The 17,069-nt window shown below is 40.6% G+C and overlaps 2 protein-coding genes across 3 annotated transcripts in view; one reads left to right on the forward strand and one right to left on the reverse strand.

Moving 5' to 3' along the window:
* apoa1b (apolipoprotein A-Ib) lies at positions 1–11,584 on the reverse strand. The gene is given in 6 exon segments (XM_040131814.1): positions 1–2,057; positions 2,240–2,384; positions 2,623–2,674; positions 3,420–3,473; positions 3,475–4,264; positions 11,487–11,584. Coding segments are annotated over 5 exon segments (879 nt in total). The 5' UTR covers positions 3,499–4,264; positions 11,487–11,584; the 3' UTR covers positions 1–1,453.
* LOC120792525 (centrosomal protein of 164 kDa-like) overlaps positions 8,953–17,069 on the forward strand; it is a 21,634-nt gene continuing 13,517 nt past the window's right edge. Inside the window, exons 1-8 of one of the 2 annotated variants that reach the window (XM_040131765.1) lie at positions 8,953–9,554; positions 10,616–10,699; positions 11,071–11,182; positions 11,579–11,810; positions 13,944–14,108; positions 14,215–14,337; positions 14,440–14,520; positions 14,901–15,005. In XM_040131765.1, the coding sequence (XP_039987699.1) occupies positions 10,621–10,699; positions 11,071–11,182; positions 11,579–11,810; positions 13,944–14,108; positions 14,215–14,337; positions 14,440–14,520; positions 14,901–15,005 (897 nt within the window). In that variant the 5' untranslated portion in view covers positions 8,953–9,554; positions 10,616–10,620. Of the gene's footprint in view, positions 9,555–9,878; positions 10,127–10,615; positions 10,700–11,070; positions 11,183–11,578; positions 11,811–13,943; positions 14,109–14,214; positions 14,338–14,439; positions 14,521–14,900; positions 15,006–17,069 lie in introns of those variants that run through there. The other variant, XM_040131764.1, reaches the window with a different exon arrangement.

Below are 17,069 nucleotides of genomic sequence, written 5' to 3' on the forward strand. Positions count from 1 at the left end.
TGCTTTTATTATTCATCGTCTAATTTCTTGGAGAACAGTTTCAACACCATAATAATTGGAAAGTCAATTATTCCCTAATATCGACTAAGGTTGATATTCCTGGTTTTGTTTAATGGCAACATTCTGGCATATTTATAAAATGCTACATTTCAGACTGTGTCAAGTCCTGGATTTATTTTTGCATTTTCGCCAGCTTTTAATGCTGATAGGTCTCAGAAAGTGTCTTTGTCTCACAATGTGTGTGTGCCATGCAAGGTTTTGTTTCACATGAGGACCTTACAATAATTATTAACACCCAAAATAAGACACAAATAATATGATTTGTGAAGTTGATATATCGAAGTTGTCTGATTACAGATGTGAGTGGAAGTGTTTGGTGGTGTGGTTGATTGTGTGTATGCGTGTGTCTACATCTACATCTACATCCTCATCGACTATGATGGGACAGTGTTGAAGGGTTTCAGCCTGAGGGATCCAAAACAGAGAAGAGGGCTTTTCCCTAAGAAAGCACAACAAGTGTTAGGTTTGTCAATAGGCCAATTTGCACCACTGATCGACTCATTAATCACAGCTTTCAGGACCACAGGCAGAAATATCTCATATATTATTGGAAGCCTGTCTTAAGTAGAACGGATTGTATAGATATTGTTCGTTTCCAATGGACCTTTTGATTAATGATGACCTCTCAAAATGCAGTTTGTGTGATATGACCTTAAAGGCTCATTGAGGCCAAAAACACTCCAATAAAGCTGAAGGTGTACTATTACGTTCCTCAAAAGTGTAATTTTTGTTCTTAAATTGCATTATGTATTTTGGCAGTATAGGTCAAATTATCTTAATTCTAATGTTGGCTTGAGATGAGGCAGACAAGCATGCAATAGCAAGGTGAATTGCAGTGTCTTATAGATTTTTACAGACAATATTCTGTGTCATTACAGTCTGATCATTTAGGAAGAAATGGAAATGAGTTCAATATCTATCTGGCATATGAAACTGTTCAAGTTAGAGTCAGAGAGCAAAGTAGTATAAAGAGTCAGATGTTTATTGAGCTCTATTTTGTCAAAGCACAGTTTTCATCAAACAAGCATCATTACACAGAGGTTCAGGCACTTGTTATAATTCACATATAATTCCTACATAAAATGTAAGCAGCTGGCCATGGCATGTGAAGCATGCGTGCAAAGCATGTGTGTGCTGAATATGTATGTGACTGTGTATGTCTTTGCTTTCATGTGCTTTAGCATGTGCGCATGAAGTTAGGTATTTGCTTGGGAGAGCGAAGAGAGCAAGAGTCCCGCCATTTTGTTGCAAAGAAGTGCATCAGTTAGGCATTGGCTTTATTTTGGGAGATGATCTGTGTGTGCATGTGGGGAAAGAAGGAATGGAGAGAAAGGTGGAATGGATCTAGGAAAGACAGGTAGGTGAGGTTAGTTACAGGAACAGGGTAGAGGATTTAGTTCTTGATGAAGGTAGCCACGATGTTCTGGAAGATAGCTTGGACCTTAGCCACGACGTCCTCGGCTAAAGGTTCGATCTTCGTCTTCAGGGCAGTGATCTCATCGGCGTTCATGGATTGTGCATGGTGGTAGGCCTGCTCCAGCTGGTCCTTGTACTCATCGACATAGGGTTTGATGCTGGATTTCAGACTCTCCAGACGCGCATTGACCTTGAGACGCACAGCCTCCACTATGGGCACCAGGGCTGCCTTGGTCTCCTCCACGTTGGTAACCAACTTGGCAGTCAGAGCCTCAACGATAGGCTCCAGCTTGGTCTTCAGGTCTGCCATCTCAGCTTGGTGCTTTTGATGGTACTCATTCAAGAGGGGCTGAAGCTGGGCATAGTAGTCACCAAGGTGTGCTTTGATGACATCCCTCAGATGAGCACGTTTGGGCAGGAGTTCGGTTCTCAGGTTCTCAATATCATTAATGATAGAGGTACGCAAGTCAGCGGTGGAGTCAGCAATGGTACTGACAACGCTGTCAGTGAGGGGGGAAACAGAAGCCTGCCAAGACTTAATCTGATTGTGCAGGTCCTCCAGGCGCTGAGAAAGGGTGGTCCTGGGAGAGAACAGAGATGGGAGAGAAAAAATAATTTTTGCTGAAGTTAAATTAACATCAATAAGTAAATGATGACAAGAGAACTGTAAAAGTGACAAAGGCAGAAAGTTGAATGAAGCAGGGATTGAGCAAATATCAATTACAGAAAGTGGGACTGACTGAGGAGAGTGACATAGCCTTACTTGAGATCCCTGTACTCAGTGTCATCAAGGTGTTCCAGGACTTTGTTGGCACTTTCCTTCACCTGAGTCAGGTAGACATCCACAGCAGCCCGGACGTGGGCCAGCTGGGAAGGTGCATCAGCTGGCAGGGAAGCGGCCTGAGAGCCTGAGGAAGAAAGTAAAGGAATGGTGAGAAGGAGATGAGCAGAGAGAGAGAAACGGGAAGGAGGGGGAAAAAAACAACACTAAGCAGTCAGAACACACAGTATTTCAAATGTCATGTAAAATAGAAAATATGTTTTAGATATTTTAACTGGTGTAAAATTTATCTACTGACTAAGTAAAGCTGTACATGCAGGTTAAAGGATTTCCCTTAAGTAAGATACAGCCCATTGAGTACTCACCGACGGCCAGCAGAAGGGCGAGAGCGAGAGCCACAAATTTCATGATGGTGGTCTAGAGTGAAATAAGAGACAATAGTTGCTGACTATTCAGTGAACATATTACACCTACTGGGAAGGAGTTTCAATAATTTTTTTTAAATTACACAAATTTAATGAACAAAAATCCAATTTAAAAATGGAAACCCATTCCTTCAGTAAATATTGAATCCCCCACCGAAAGCAACATGAAAGCCAGATATAAGCAGACTTAAAAATTAAAATGTCTTAACGCATCAGTAATGCGACACACACTCATCCCTGAATTGGCCCAAATGCGTTCACACTAAACATGGCTGTCTGTTACTGTAATCTGGATAGATTAGACAGACAGCTCAAGATGATTAGCCCTGGACTGCTATGTAATCCTGATCCAGGCTTTACAGTAGGACATAGTCATAGAATTAGTAAATCAGCTCTTTGGACTCAAAGCCAATCTCAATCCAGAGGAACTTGAGTTTAGAGACATCTCCCTGAAATTAAGATAACTGGTAAAACATAACCACAGGCTAAACAGCATTGTCCCAGAGTTACAGTTAATCAAATGAAATATCTCAAATTCAAAAATAAAAGTTGTTAGTACAATTTATCTTCTTTCCAGAGAAACTTAGTTTTGGCACTAGTTCACAATGCCATTGAATCTTACAGAATGCAGTAAACTTACTCTGGCAGATGAAAAAGTTTTCCAACAGTTATTCTTTGCTGCCAACCTATGTTACAGCCTAAGTCCCAGTTAGAGCCACAGCACTTGCTTGTCTTACCTGGTGGAGTTGGTGACGAGACTGAACAACTTCAGCCACAGCAGACTTTTTATAGCGCCCGGGTGAGGGATGAGTCCATGTGGGACGGGACGGGGGGGGAGCTGTGTGTCTCCGTGGAGGTGGACCTCACCCCCCAACCATCTCCCTCAGCAGGGGGATTGGGTTGAGAGTTCAATGGTCACCTGCTGGGAGGAGATCACTCAGCAAACACACCAACACGCACAGTCATAGATTCACTATGTATTAGCAGTGTCGTACGTGTACTGTAACTTTTACAGAAGTACAAACATTTCTCAGAAAAAGCCTCTAAATTCACCACATTATTTGGGACAACAGGACACTTTACTGGTGGTAGATCTAAGATAGCTATTAGTATTTTTCTGCTTGATATAGACCTTTCTAATTTGTCCTGTGGCCAAGTCTCTCTTGTTGTGTAGAGGACATGAAAGGCATACCTAAATAAAAGGCAAGGCAGTATGAAGACGATAAAAAATTGCATTTTTTTTATAATGTCAAACAAATAGTAAAGAGACAGGAGAGCTGGATTGGGGAAGGGGAGTTGGTAGAAAGAATGGGGAAAAAATGGAGGACAAAAAAAGAGGAATGAAAAAGATGTGAAAAGGCTACAGAGAAAATAGTTAAAACTTCTCCACATAGCCTAATTATAGGTATCTCGCAGGGGTCTGTACTGGGTCCTGTTTTATTTTCTATATTTTTTGTAGCATAAACTTCAAACAACAGTTTAGGTTACCTCCTTGGAGTGGTTTTCTTGCACACCATTTGTTACAGGAGAGTGTTTAGGAGAGGAAAGCCATATTATTAACAGTCCTAGTGCTTCCAAATGGCTGCAAAGAAAAAACAAACAAGAGCAAACAGAAGAAAGTGACCTTGATGCAATCAACTTGATGAAATGTAATCACATTTGATATCCGCTCAATAAATTTGGGATAACAAATAAGCAAACACACATTCACGCACTAACAATACCACACAACAGAATGCGGTAATCTAGATACAGAGAATCGAGACAAACTTATCTCAGTTTACGGATAACAAAATTTGGGGTTGGTGTTTGCGATCATTAATGGGTCAAAGTGTGGTGTGTGCCATGCTGTTGTTTGTTGTCCTATCACCAGTGGACTTTGTCACCATGGCTTCATGTAGTTTGAGGAATAGGAATGATTATACTATACAGAGTTGTTTCTAAATGTACAGATATATGTGCATATCATGGATAGTATAAAGTCTTCTGTCAAACAAGTACTACCCACATAAAATGATTGCCTATACAAATGTTTATGCCTATTCTTTTGAGATTTTATGCAAGTTAAGATTTTAGAATTAACAGATATAAAGTTAAAGTATGTGATAAAGTCAGTAAAATGTTATTATATAAAAGATACATTAAAAAACGCTCTGGTTCAGTAACTATAAGTTTTACTTAAAACAGAAGGTGATGTAATGTACATATTTTCGGTCACACTTTTTTTACTTAGCCCTTGTGTATTAATGTGATGCAGAAATGACTCTGCAGAAGCATCTGTTTGTGCTGATACGTGAAGCATGATATAAGGAAGATATTGCCCTTCCATATATCAAAGTCTGGGTATCTGCAGAGTGAAAGCTAGTTTAATATTGCAGGGTTATTAGGTGCAAGGTTAATCATTGTCGTCAGTGGTCAGTGGCATTCAACTGTAACCAAGAGACCGGTCTATGTTTCTTGCATAATGTAGTTCCAGTGGTATATATAATCAATACATGTTTCTCTGAATACCATTGCACTAAAGTTCTTGTACTGTCAGCACTTGCTCTGTGTGATTGCAACATGCCCAATGAATGCCTTTTGCAACGTGTGGCAAGATGCTACAGCAAGAATTCGAATAATATACAGTAACACAGAGTACATGCAATATTCAAGACATTATAAAATGGGTAATGAACCCTTACAACGTTCTGTTTTGCAAGGACTGTGTGAAAGGAGTTTACTCAACTGGTCATTTTTGAGAATGTAGGTTGCATATTGAAAAGAGTTTGTAATATTTTGTTCTACCAAAGTGTGTAAAGGACAGGTTTAGTGTGCTGCCTTAACTCATTTTAACTACATAATTAGGTGGCAATTTATTTGGAGGAAATAGGAACTGTACAAATTGTTTCAAGGTAGCTTTTCAGCTGTTAGATATCAGCAATTCTCCAATAATGTTTATGTCTTTTGAAAAACCTTTTCAAACATTTTTTAATCAGAATCTACAGAATACATTGCCAGATAGTCATCGGCAATACACTAGTTGCCTACTACAACACAGACTAAATTTGTACCTTAAACTATCAGAACCTAAACCTATATGGTGGATCAAACTGATTGCATATGGTCCTTTGTGGGCACATACAAGCTATTCTGTTGGGTTTCATTACATTTACATTTAATTACACAAACAAAATTCCAGTTTCATCTTGTGACAGTTGAATCTTTGTTTGCAGCAATTCCTCTATTCCTGCTTAAAAGGCACATTTTACCATGCCTTGTCTTTCCCTACTTCCATCTGCTGTTGTTATTTATTATCTGACACGGTGGTGTCTGTCTTCTCTCTCACGCCCTGACTACAAACTCATTCACTCTACCTTTTTATGAGCAGGAGCCAAGCTGAGCCTGATGACTCCTTGAAGACAGAGGGGTGACAGAACAGTCACCTATGCAAGCCTCATCAACGCCTGCCAGGTCCACAATGTTGTCATTAACTCTAGCCATTTGTCTGACACCAATTAGTAATATAACAGTCAGTGTGAAAGATGTAACAATTGAAGCACTAAAAGGTGACTGTCGACATTTGAGAAGTGCCTAATTTAGCCAAGCAAAGCAAGAGAATGGCCCTCGAATAAGTGTTGCATTACAATGGCCAAGTAAGGATGATTTCCATATCCTTGATATGCGGATACATTAGAGTGTGTTACTTTAAAACAGTACTATACTAATGCTGAATTAGTTGCTCAATCAATTATTCAATTGGCAAAAATTGGGTTTTGAAGCATTGGTTGGACAAAACAAGCAACCTTAAGATGCTTCTTTGGAGATTTTTCACTATTTTCTGACATCTTTCTAAACTAAAAAAGTAATTGAAAAAAATTATCAATAATAAAAATAAGCATTAGTTGCAGGCCCCCATTTTACACACCAAGCATAGTAAGAGGAAGGACAAATGAAAGCACCTCTCAATGGCTTCAGTATGTACTGTCATTGTACAGTAGTCTTTAGGGCTTTTGTCCTGGTCTGTGAGATTAAAGGGTTCTACATATCAGCTGCTCAGGGAGAAGAATGACTCTTATCTGGAACAGCAACCTTTGAGACTGCTTGCATTGCACCACGTTGATTCAGCATTCACAGTGAGCCATCTGTCTAGATTACTGCTGTCATAATTGTTATCAATAGGACCTCAGAACTGCTAGCCTGCAAGACAATTAATTGCTGAGGCTATGTAGTTCGTAATACTTCAAAGGCAACTGAATACTCCATTCTTAGGACAGGCGAGAAGAACGTTTAAAATCGAAAAAAATGAACATACAAATTAGAGACCTCTTCAAACTATTTAAATGGAGCAACTTCCTGGTTGATCATTATTTTGGGCTAAATCACAAAGTCATCTTATTGGCAGCACCACCACTGGGATTGCAAGCATTATCTGGGCCAAGCTGAAGACAAAATAATTTCCAAATAAGGACAGTAATGTCTTAAATGAATTTCACTGGTTTGTTTCCCCTACAGTTATGTAAAGCCAGCTAATATCCAGACTTGCATATATGATGGGATTTATTGATGCTCTACTAAGAAAAGGAACTTCTTTGTTGATGATCAACGACCAGCTTTACAGTGACCACCAAACAGCCAGACAGATGTGGGGTAATTGCCTGGAGCTGATAAATATTTAATCAGCAAATCCACCATTTGATCAGGCACTGACTAAGGTTCAAAGGTCACGTCATTGTTCCAGCTGCCTCCATGATGGAAAACTGTTCTCAAATCAGCAGGGGAGGTTATCTCAGCTGTAAGCAACAGTGTGGAGCTCTGGCTCATTTTCTCCAACACACACACCACTTCAGATTGCTATACCCAGTTCTACTTAACTGTAGTGATTTGGTTTTGCAATGTCACATCTGTTGGGGTCGCTTCTGCTTTAATACAGATATTTGGACCGAAGCCCTGGTCGTAGAGTGTCACTGTAGGTTGCATCGCCCTGCGGGTTGTACAGCTTGACAGCAAAGCAAGAAAAGCCACCCTGAACTCAGATAACCTAAATCATTTGAGGAGCAAAATAAGGCTGACAGACAGTCACCAAGAACTATTGTTCAATCATAAAATAATCCACACACTCTGACATACACTGATAAACACTCACATAATCAGAGGATAATGAGGACACAACGGGGCAACTTCGATGCCAACCAACGAGCAAAGAAGTGTTATTCTGACATGTGATAGGGAACATTATCTTCACCATTTACAAGGCTCTGTAACCTTTTTGCTGGCATTAAGACTGTTCCAAAGATAATGCAGTTTATTAAGGTGCACAGTTAAATGTTAGGACCAGCCAACATAAGAAGAATGTGTTCCCTGGTGAAGTGCTTAACATCTGAAAGGCTACAAAAAAAGGATTGTTTAAATAATCAAAAAAGACTTTATTAAACAATCATGAACCAACAAAATGGTGTAATTCTTTACTACAGGTCACTGTACAAGCTTTAGATGTCCCCTCAAGAAGGACACTGCCAGAAAAGGCAATTTTATTTATAATGGTAGAATTGAAACTAATTTAATAGCACTGAAAATGTATTAGATTGTTTCCATTTTGACAGGTTGTATACTGTTACTCCACTATATTTCAGAGTAAAATATGCATTTTACATATTTTTACATATATGCATTTATTTGAATTATGTAAAGTATTTTTGATTCTCAGGTGCACTTTAATGGTAAATGCTTTTTTGCTTCAGTATAATTCTAATTGCATTAGTATTAGTAGAGCACGAGTATTTTAAATTTATTGTAACTATTACATGTAATATCTCAGTGCTTTTTCCATCCCTGGTTTTAGATAACGGCTACACAAAGTATTTGAACCCATCAGGTTTTTGGTGAAAAAATCTGCACACAATTGCTTGGTGGCATCTTTCTCTCAATTTAAAATTGAAATTAAATTTTATCGAATCAAATAGGTCATGATATTGTACTTTTTCGACACCAGAAATCTAACATCCTCCACCATCATAAATGAAAAAGGTGGAGTTGAGTTGACTAAAATTTTAGCGTTAAACGTCTATCATCAGGCCCGTCTATTATCTAGTTTGGTGCGTAGGTGTTGAGTTGATCATCTGAGTTTCAAGGCCTGTTTGTAATGCTAAAGCTACCATTGCCCAAGATGTAGAGGTCATTCACCCCAATGCGAGAACCTAACCACCCACACCATAGACAAAACAAACACGGGATGGGAAGAAGAGTCGTTTTTACCTGAACCCATGCAAGTCCAAAAAGCTATCCAGGAGTTCTGGATAGTTTTGGAACCTATTATTCAGTGATGTATAACTGTTATTAGATAATACATATATTATCAGGTTTGATTTAGCTAATAATTTGTACCTAATACCAAAAAGCAGAAAGTCTAATTAGTGAGAAATACTGTACACGAGAGAGGAAAAAAGTATATGTTGAGTAGTAAAGAATAATTGCAAACTTGGCGCACTACTGGGACCACATGAAGGGAGTTGAAATGATTTCCTCTATTCTGCGCATCACTACAGCGGCCATTTGCCAGAGAGGTGCACCGGGGACTACTGGTTCAGCGAACTAGTCACGTCCCATCATCCCTCCCCTCGTCTGCCCTCTTGTGGTTCAAACCCTGGGTAAAGCGATCACGACAGAAGCCACGCTACCAGAGCGTCAGTCATCTGCAGCTATAATCCTTCCCAGGGCACGTACTGAACTGGATAAAAATTTTGAGAATATTCCGCAAGCTACAGGAGACGGGAGACTTCTGCTAATTTACTGTGTTGCAGACAACAGTCAACAACAATGCGACATCACCCTCTGGCTCCGGGACTTGAACAAAGACATCATTTAGCGGCGCCGTGTTAATGCAGCCCCTAGCTGTGAGTGAGAGGCTTGGGGGTCAGAAAGTGCCATTTGACACACCGCAGGGGTCCTTACATTCAATTTATCTTACAATAACCCATGAAGAACACCTGACTTTTTTTTCCTTTGTGAAAATAAACTCACCCCTACTAAGCTGTTAACGCACACTTTCAACAGAGCAGCAGAGCATTACAAGTCCAAAGAAAGAAATTATACTGTTCAAATGTGGTTTTATATGTAAACCTACTTTTGATGCTTGATGTAGTGGATATACAATGTTCTGTGACATTTTTAAATTAAAAAAAGCCACTGACAACACTTGTTAATAGCTCGATTTCGCCATTATTAGTGATACACGTTGACGAATCGGGAGCTTACGAGGACGCTTGAACGCCCCATGTGTTATCAGCCAGTCAGAGCCACCTTTCCATCGTCAACAGGAAACGGGAGAAGCGTCCTTGGAGATGTTGTTACTGGTGTAACTTTTGCATCTTTCTCCGCTCTGCGTACGCGGTGTCTGTGTCAAACAACGGACAACTAATCGATAGTACTACAAAGGCTAATGAGAAAACGATTAAAAGTTTGTAAGGTAAATCGCTTATCACGAATAAGCTATACTCCAACTACTTGGCTGGTGCAGCTAACGTTAAGTAGCTAGATGGCGCCCAGCTATGTTGAAGGTAGCTGAGATGCTAACTTCATTAGCTCATCCCTCTCCTTGCTGTCCCATGCATTACTGTCCTTAGAATGATTTCATGTCGATATTTCCCGTTTATCGAGATGTTAATGTGGCTTTACTGCTGCACAGTTTTTCACACGTTTAAGAATGCGTTTTATCGTAAGCCCTCGTTTTTTTTTTCTGTCTAGCCAGACGCCAGAAGTTGATTTGTTAAAATTAGTAGCTGAGCCTAACGGCAAATAGAAATCTTCACTTCTCTCAGACAGCAGGGCGCATTTTGCACGGCACAGTGAAGAGCTGAGGCTGTCAACCGAGACGGGCCTGCCACTGTGTTGTAATATAGACAGCATATCTCACTTTCTTTTGCCAGTCATCTTGTTTTGTATTCCCCCTCTGCAGTAACCATGACTGCGGCTGCTCTCATAGGAGACCAGCTGATCCTTGAAGAGGACTATGATGAGAACTATATACCCTCTGAACAAGGTATGCAAGGGCCAAGGTAATAAACCCGGGTATGGTGAGAGGGGGAAACATCATTGTCTCACAGTGCGCAGATCCCAAAATACATCTATAAACTCTGCAGCCACAGCTAAAATTTACTAGCCTCTCATTGGTGGTGGATGTGAAAGCGTCAGCTTGGTTGGTTTACAGTGATGTGTTGATTATTGATGAATATTGTTTAATCCATTAATGCATTGTATTATGGTTTGTCTTGGGGTTCCTCACTCTGCCTAAATGAGCTGTTCAATTCACAAATCTACAGCACTGTATACTACTGGATACTGTAATATACTATTATTACATTCAGCTCTTCTTATATCATTATGTTTCTCTCTTTTTCTCTTTATCGTCAGAGATCCAAGAGTACGCAAGAGAGATTGGCATTGATCCCAGCAGTGAGCCGGAGCTCCTGTGGCTGGCCAGGGAGGGCATCGTTGCCCCTTTGCCTCCTGAGTGGAAGCCTTGGTATGTAAGGGCAGATAGGCTGGGTAATGAAGCCCCGGCAGCGTGCCCACCCACCGAAAGCAAACTAGAACTGAGATCATCATAATCTAGATTAAAGTTGTGTAGTAGACATAGTATGCAACCACATTTTATGTAGTCTGCATGGATTTAGAGTGCTTGATGTTGTAAATGGTCAAGGTGATGCTGGATGAGGCCCCAAAGACAGAAGCTGTCAGAATTTCATCTATGCTGCGCCAGCCAGTTGGATTTATTTGAATGTGTTTGACAGAAATGTAGTGTAGGAGTGTTTGGGTCGTTCACCTACCCATCCTCCCCTCATCTCTCCTTCCCTTTCCTGGGCTTTTTTGGAGGTGCTGAAGTGACCCCCCTCCTCTCATCCCCCTTCCTCCCCCCCAGCCAGGACGTGACGGGGGACATCTACTATTTCAACTTCTCCTCGGGCCAGTCCACCTGGGATCACCCCTGCGATGAGCACTATCGCCTCCTGGTGGCCCAGGAGCGTGAGCGCACCCAGCTCACGGCCGCCGCAGGAGGTGCAGGGGCGAAGAAGGACAAGGACAAGAAGAAGAAGAAAGAAAAGAAGGAGAAGAAAGAGAAAAAGAAGAAGGAGCCACTCAAGACTCCTGGAGTGAGTGGTTGTTATATTTTTCCACAGTTTTAATATTGTTTTTTCTGGTTTGTATGTTACTACTACACATGGGAGCCGATGAAACCTAGTAGCCAATATCTGCATCAGAATATGGATGACAAAGCATAAAAGTAAAATCTGTTTTGTTTATTAACAGAAAAGTGAGAATAGGTAAGCATAAAAAATGGAAAAAGATATTTTTTTACATTGTTGAGTGCCCCAGTGCAGGACCGTTATTTTCTTCTTTTATTGTTGACCTAATGCAAAAATTTAATTGGAAAGTTGTTGGAAACCATGTTAAAAAAGAAAGTAAGAAAGAAAGAAAAGGGTTGACCTACAACAGATCTCTGCCTTAAATGGCCATGCAACATGTATAGAAAGAAGAAAATGAGAAAAAATGGATGTACAAACAATAGGACAGAAAACAATAACAATATATACCCATCGACAACACCATAGGCACCAGACCTCATGCATCAGAACAATTACAAAAATGGATGGAAATCAATTTCTTCATTTATTCCTGGGTATACTGGGGCCTGCATATGATATATACAAAAAGTTCCTCCCTGTAATAATAACTTCAGTCGACCACCCCCCCGAATGTTCTTCTTGATGGTTCCAGGCCTTCAACCAAAAGGCCGCCCGGATTAGTATTATGTACACTATGAAAGTCTTTAGGTTAATCCATAGGTTAATCCAAATTAGCTTTTCCGCTGGCATACTTATGCTCAGAGTCTTTCTGTTGTCTCTAAGTCCAGCCTATATAAAACAACCACAAGTGCAAGATAAACGGTACACTACAGACGTGGTAATTAGACGTGTCTCATTAATTCATGTTTTGATGCCGTACACTTTATAAGTCTTAAAGTCACTGAGTTGCTTAAATTCTTTTATGTGAGCACAATGGTTCCAAAAGCCACATTTGTAAGTACCCTTTAATGGTCGATGAAGCCAAGTTTTTTTAGACAGGAAGATGGCTTGGTATTAAGATATCCCGTAATATGGGGGCCCCCTTCATCAGTGTCCAGAGGGCCCCTGAATTTCACTACGAACTAACCTTCTGAATAAAGGCATTTTAACTTTTTGCTAGAAGACTGCCTTGGCACTTTCTTCTTTTTTTTTTAAACTTTTGTGTTCCCTACTGAAGAGCACCTCCATCATATTTTCTTTGAACTCCTTAGCACTCCAGACCTTTTCTCTCACCAGTGAATATTATGTTTGAAGTTCTACTCAGAGGATATTTTCCGCCGAGCTCAGGGGAATGGTTAGGACACCTGGATACTGTATTGGAATATAGGGGAAGGAGCTTTTCCATCCTACAAGCAGGTGTGGATGATATCATTGGAAAAAATTACCCATTAATCCATCTTAGTAGAGACTCTGCTTTAATCACACCAAAAATGGTTTTGATGTACATGTAAGGGTCCTGAATGAAAAAGGTCTATGTCAAATTACAGCCAAACCTTAACATGCCACGTCGGTGCAGTGTAGTTAATAGCCAAACAAGTGCCAGATATGTCCCATGAAAAAAGCTTTTGTGCAACTGCTGTCTTTAAGACAGCGCTGTGCATGTGCAGAATGAAAAATTCAAGGCAACCAATATTTTCACTGAATACTCACACTTACAGTGAGGCTGATAAACAAATGCTACGAAGCTGATTTGGGTCATTAAAAACCCTAAAAAAAATGCAGCTTAAAATTCTGTTCAAACTTTTGTGTTTTGTCAATTCCGATTATGAATTATTGTTATTATTATATTATTATGAGACGGACCCATTGTCAGTTTTATAGGAACAATTTATTGTTGCTATGAGACGTTAAAATCCGTTGACCCCTCTGCTATTAATATAAGTGGGCAAAAAGTAGTCTCATTCTCCTCTTCACTGGATTGGTTTTGCATTTTTCTGTGGGAATGCTAGAGCTTAGACCGTGCAGCTGTAAGCTAATACTATAACTATTAGACTAAGACTTGCTGTCAACAAATTATCAGTATTAAATGACTCAGAAAAACTTGATCTGGAGATCCCTAATCAACTACCGTGGAGATTCTAAATGTAATTAATTACTTCAGTGTGCTGATGTTTTAGAATTCTTGATCTAGTTGCTTTGGCTGTTTCTCTTTCCCTTTAGGCACTGACTTCAGCCTTGGGACCCTTACCGTCCCCGCTGGGCAGCCTGGCTCCTCTGAGAGGTCTGGATGCCTCTGGTCCAGGCCCAATCTCTGGATCTGCCCCTGCTCTCCGAGGGTCCCTCAGCAGTTCTGGGGGGCTGGAGCCCCTCAAGACTTCCCTAAGGGTAAGATCCTAGTGTTATTTGAAGGACCATATGATGCGCTTTTGAGTTTGTATCCCCTCCCTTACCTTATAATATTTATTATAGTCATTTTTTTTTCCTCTGTCAGGGTCCTAGAAGCAGTGGGGTATCTAGCGTTTTAGGCAGCAGGCAGGAGGAGAGGATGTCCCTTATTCTGCCTGGTTTTGATGATGACGATGACAATGACGAAGATAAAATCTCAGAAAATGAGGTCCAGTGCAACCTGAAGATAAATGCAAGACAATGAAAATAACTGGTTTAGCTGCTCATATATTTTAAACCTTTATCAAACCAGACATTGTCTCTTTTTCAGCCGAGTCCTCGTGATTCAAACAGGCTATTGAAGAACCTCCACCTGGACCTGGATGCCCTTGGAGGAGGCCTACAATATGAGGTGGAAAGAACAATTTGCTATATACATACGAAGACAAACAGCTGCTTCAAAATAACATTTAAAGCAAGGCTTGTGCTGAAATATTTCAAGCTAACTATTCCCTTGTATAAAAATAACAATGCTGGCCCTTCGATGCCGTCTACCTTTGATAAGACTGATACTGATTCAGTTGTTTAATCACGTATTGTCTCCAGAAGTGTACAATGATATTTAGGTATTAATATGTTTCTTATTTAATGGTTTATCAGCTCCAGTGAAACGTTTTAGTGTCCTGTGTGTGTGTGTGTGTGTGTGTGTGTGTGTGTGTGTGTGTGTGTGTGTGTGTGTGTGTGTGTGTGTGTGTGTGTCTGTGTGTGTTTGTGTGTGCGTGCGCGCTTTAGGACAGTGAAGCCAGTGGTAGAGCTCCACCTGAGGAGAGGACAGAGCCAGAGCTGCAGGACTTGGCCCTGTCTAGAGACCACAGCCCTGAACCACTCTCACAACAGGTAAAAACACACAGTTTTGCAACGGCTCCTTGCTTTGTTTTGTCTTACTTGCTCGTACTGCTTTCTATTTGAACATTAGAAATATAGTCCCTCTGCCATTTTTGTGTTCTGTATATAACACTTGTTTGTCATCCTGTGAATGGCTGCTTTGTTTTAGTTACTGTGATTACTTGACTTAAAAGCTTTATATTTGAGTAAGTTACTTCTTGTTATTGTATATCACATGATTTGACAGGAATTTTAAAGGAACAATACTGGCATCCCGGGTAATTTCATGGTTATGGATGTTAATTGTACGTTTTATATTACGCTTATATCTTTAAACCAGAAATTTCGTGCAAGACCAGAATATACTGTGTAAGAAAAGGGGTCTCATGTACCTTTTCTCTGGTAAAACTGAGTAGAAATCACACATACAGTGTTGTATTATCAGTATTTGTTTTACTTCTACTTTATTTAATGGTAAGAAAAATAATGGCAGATATACCGTAGATGCTAATATACTGTAGTTCACATATTTTTTTTGAAGTTGGAGAGAGTCCTAATGTGTAGAACCGTATTTCTACACATCCTCGGTGCATCATCTTGTTTTCTCATGTAGCTGTGATTTCTAAACCATCTTTTATTTCTTCTCTTTCTCTTGTGTGACCTCTTTGACCTTTACACCCTTCACCTTTGCACTATGACCCAGGCTATGTTCATGTAGCTGCTGTGCTGCTGGGATCTGTCCTATGGGCACAGCTGTTACTTTGTCTTCCTCTTTGTCCTGCTGTCTTCCTACCGTCACTCTTACTGCTTTGCTGTCTTAAGCTAAATACCAGGAACATGTTATCTCCATCGAAACAATGATCTCTAGAATTTCTCTCTGCTTTATGTATTTGTCCCTACTGGTTTAGACCAGAACAACTTCCAACTAGGGCCATCACACTCTAAGTAGTCAGTCTTAATCGGTAATTCTTTTACCTCTAACCAAAGTCAGTGATGCATTTATCCTTTGCTCAGAAATTACACAGTGTCCCAGTGCTGTGGCAAAAGTAATGAGTGTAGATTCAATTTTTTTCCCTAAACATTATGGCTTTTTTGTAGGGGGGAAATGCTGAAACAAGGAAATCACAATTATCAAACAAACCTGCCCCTGTATGTGTGAGTGTGTTTGTGTGTGAGAGATACCCGGAACAAGAATATCTGTATATTTTTCATACGCGCATGTTGTTTTTTTCTTTGTCTCCCTAATTTATTTTTCATTTGCTGTTTGTCTAACATGACTAATTTTGTCCTTGCAAAATGCACATGCTAACAGGTTTGCATGCAGTTTTGTCAAGCTCATAAACACAACACACTGTCCTTTTTTTTTGTGGGGGGGTCACAATCTTTTTGTCTACCTCCTTTCCTCACCTGCCCTCCTCCATCCTTTCTCTCCCTTGTGTCTCTGCACGCCTTCCTCTGATCTTCCTATTCCCCTCCACCAAGGACTCTTTGAGGGGTCGCCACTTCCACCTGTCCCCATCTACAGCCAGCAGAAACCATGTCACTGAGGAGGGGGCCAGTCCTGTCAGCCCTGAGCCAGAACACTCTGCTGAACACTCAGAACAGGAGGTAGCAGAGGAGTTGAATGAAGTGGGAGAGGAGGGGGAGGGGGAGGAGGAGGAAGGAGAGTTGGAAGATGGGGCTGTTGAAGGAGAGAAGCGAGAGGATGAAGGAGGAGGGGAAGCAGAGGAGGGAGGCGAGGAGGAAAAAAGAGAGGAAGGAAATGAGCAGAAAGGTGGGGAGGAAGCCGACAGAAAAAGTAAAGAGGAGGGGGATGAGATGGAGGAAGAGCAGCAAGAAAGTAAAGCGGCTTTAGAAAGCAGGAAAGATGAGGAGAAGATAGGGAACAATGAGGTAGAGGAGGAATGCTGTGAAGATGGGGATGAAGAGAAAGATGAAGGGGATGATGGAGTGACAGAAAACATGAAACAAATTCAGAAGCAGGAGAGCAATAAGGGAGAGGAGGATGAAAGCGATGAGAAGGTAGAAAGGTGTGTTGAAAGCCAGGATGATGACACCAAAGACAGAGAGGACTTT

The sequence above is a fragment of the Xiphias gladius genome, chromosome 7, assembly GCF_016859285.1.
Source record: "Xiphias gladius isolate SHS-SW01 ecotype Sanya breed wild chromosome 7, ASM1685928v1, whole genome shotgun sequence".
Taxonomy (NCBI): Eukaryota; Metazoa; Chordata; class Actinopteri; order Istiophoriformes; family Xiphiidae; genus Xiphias; species Xiphias gladius.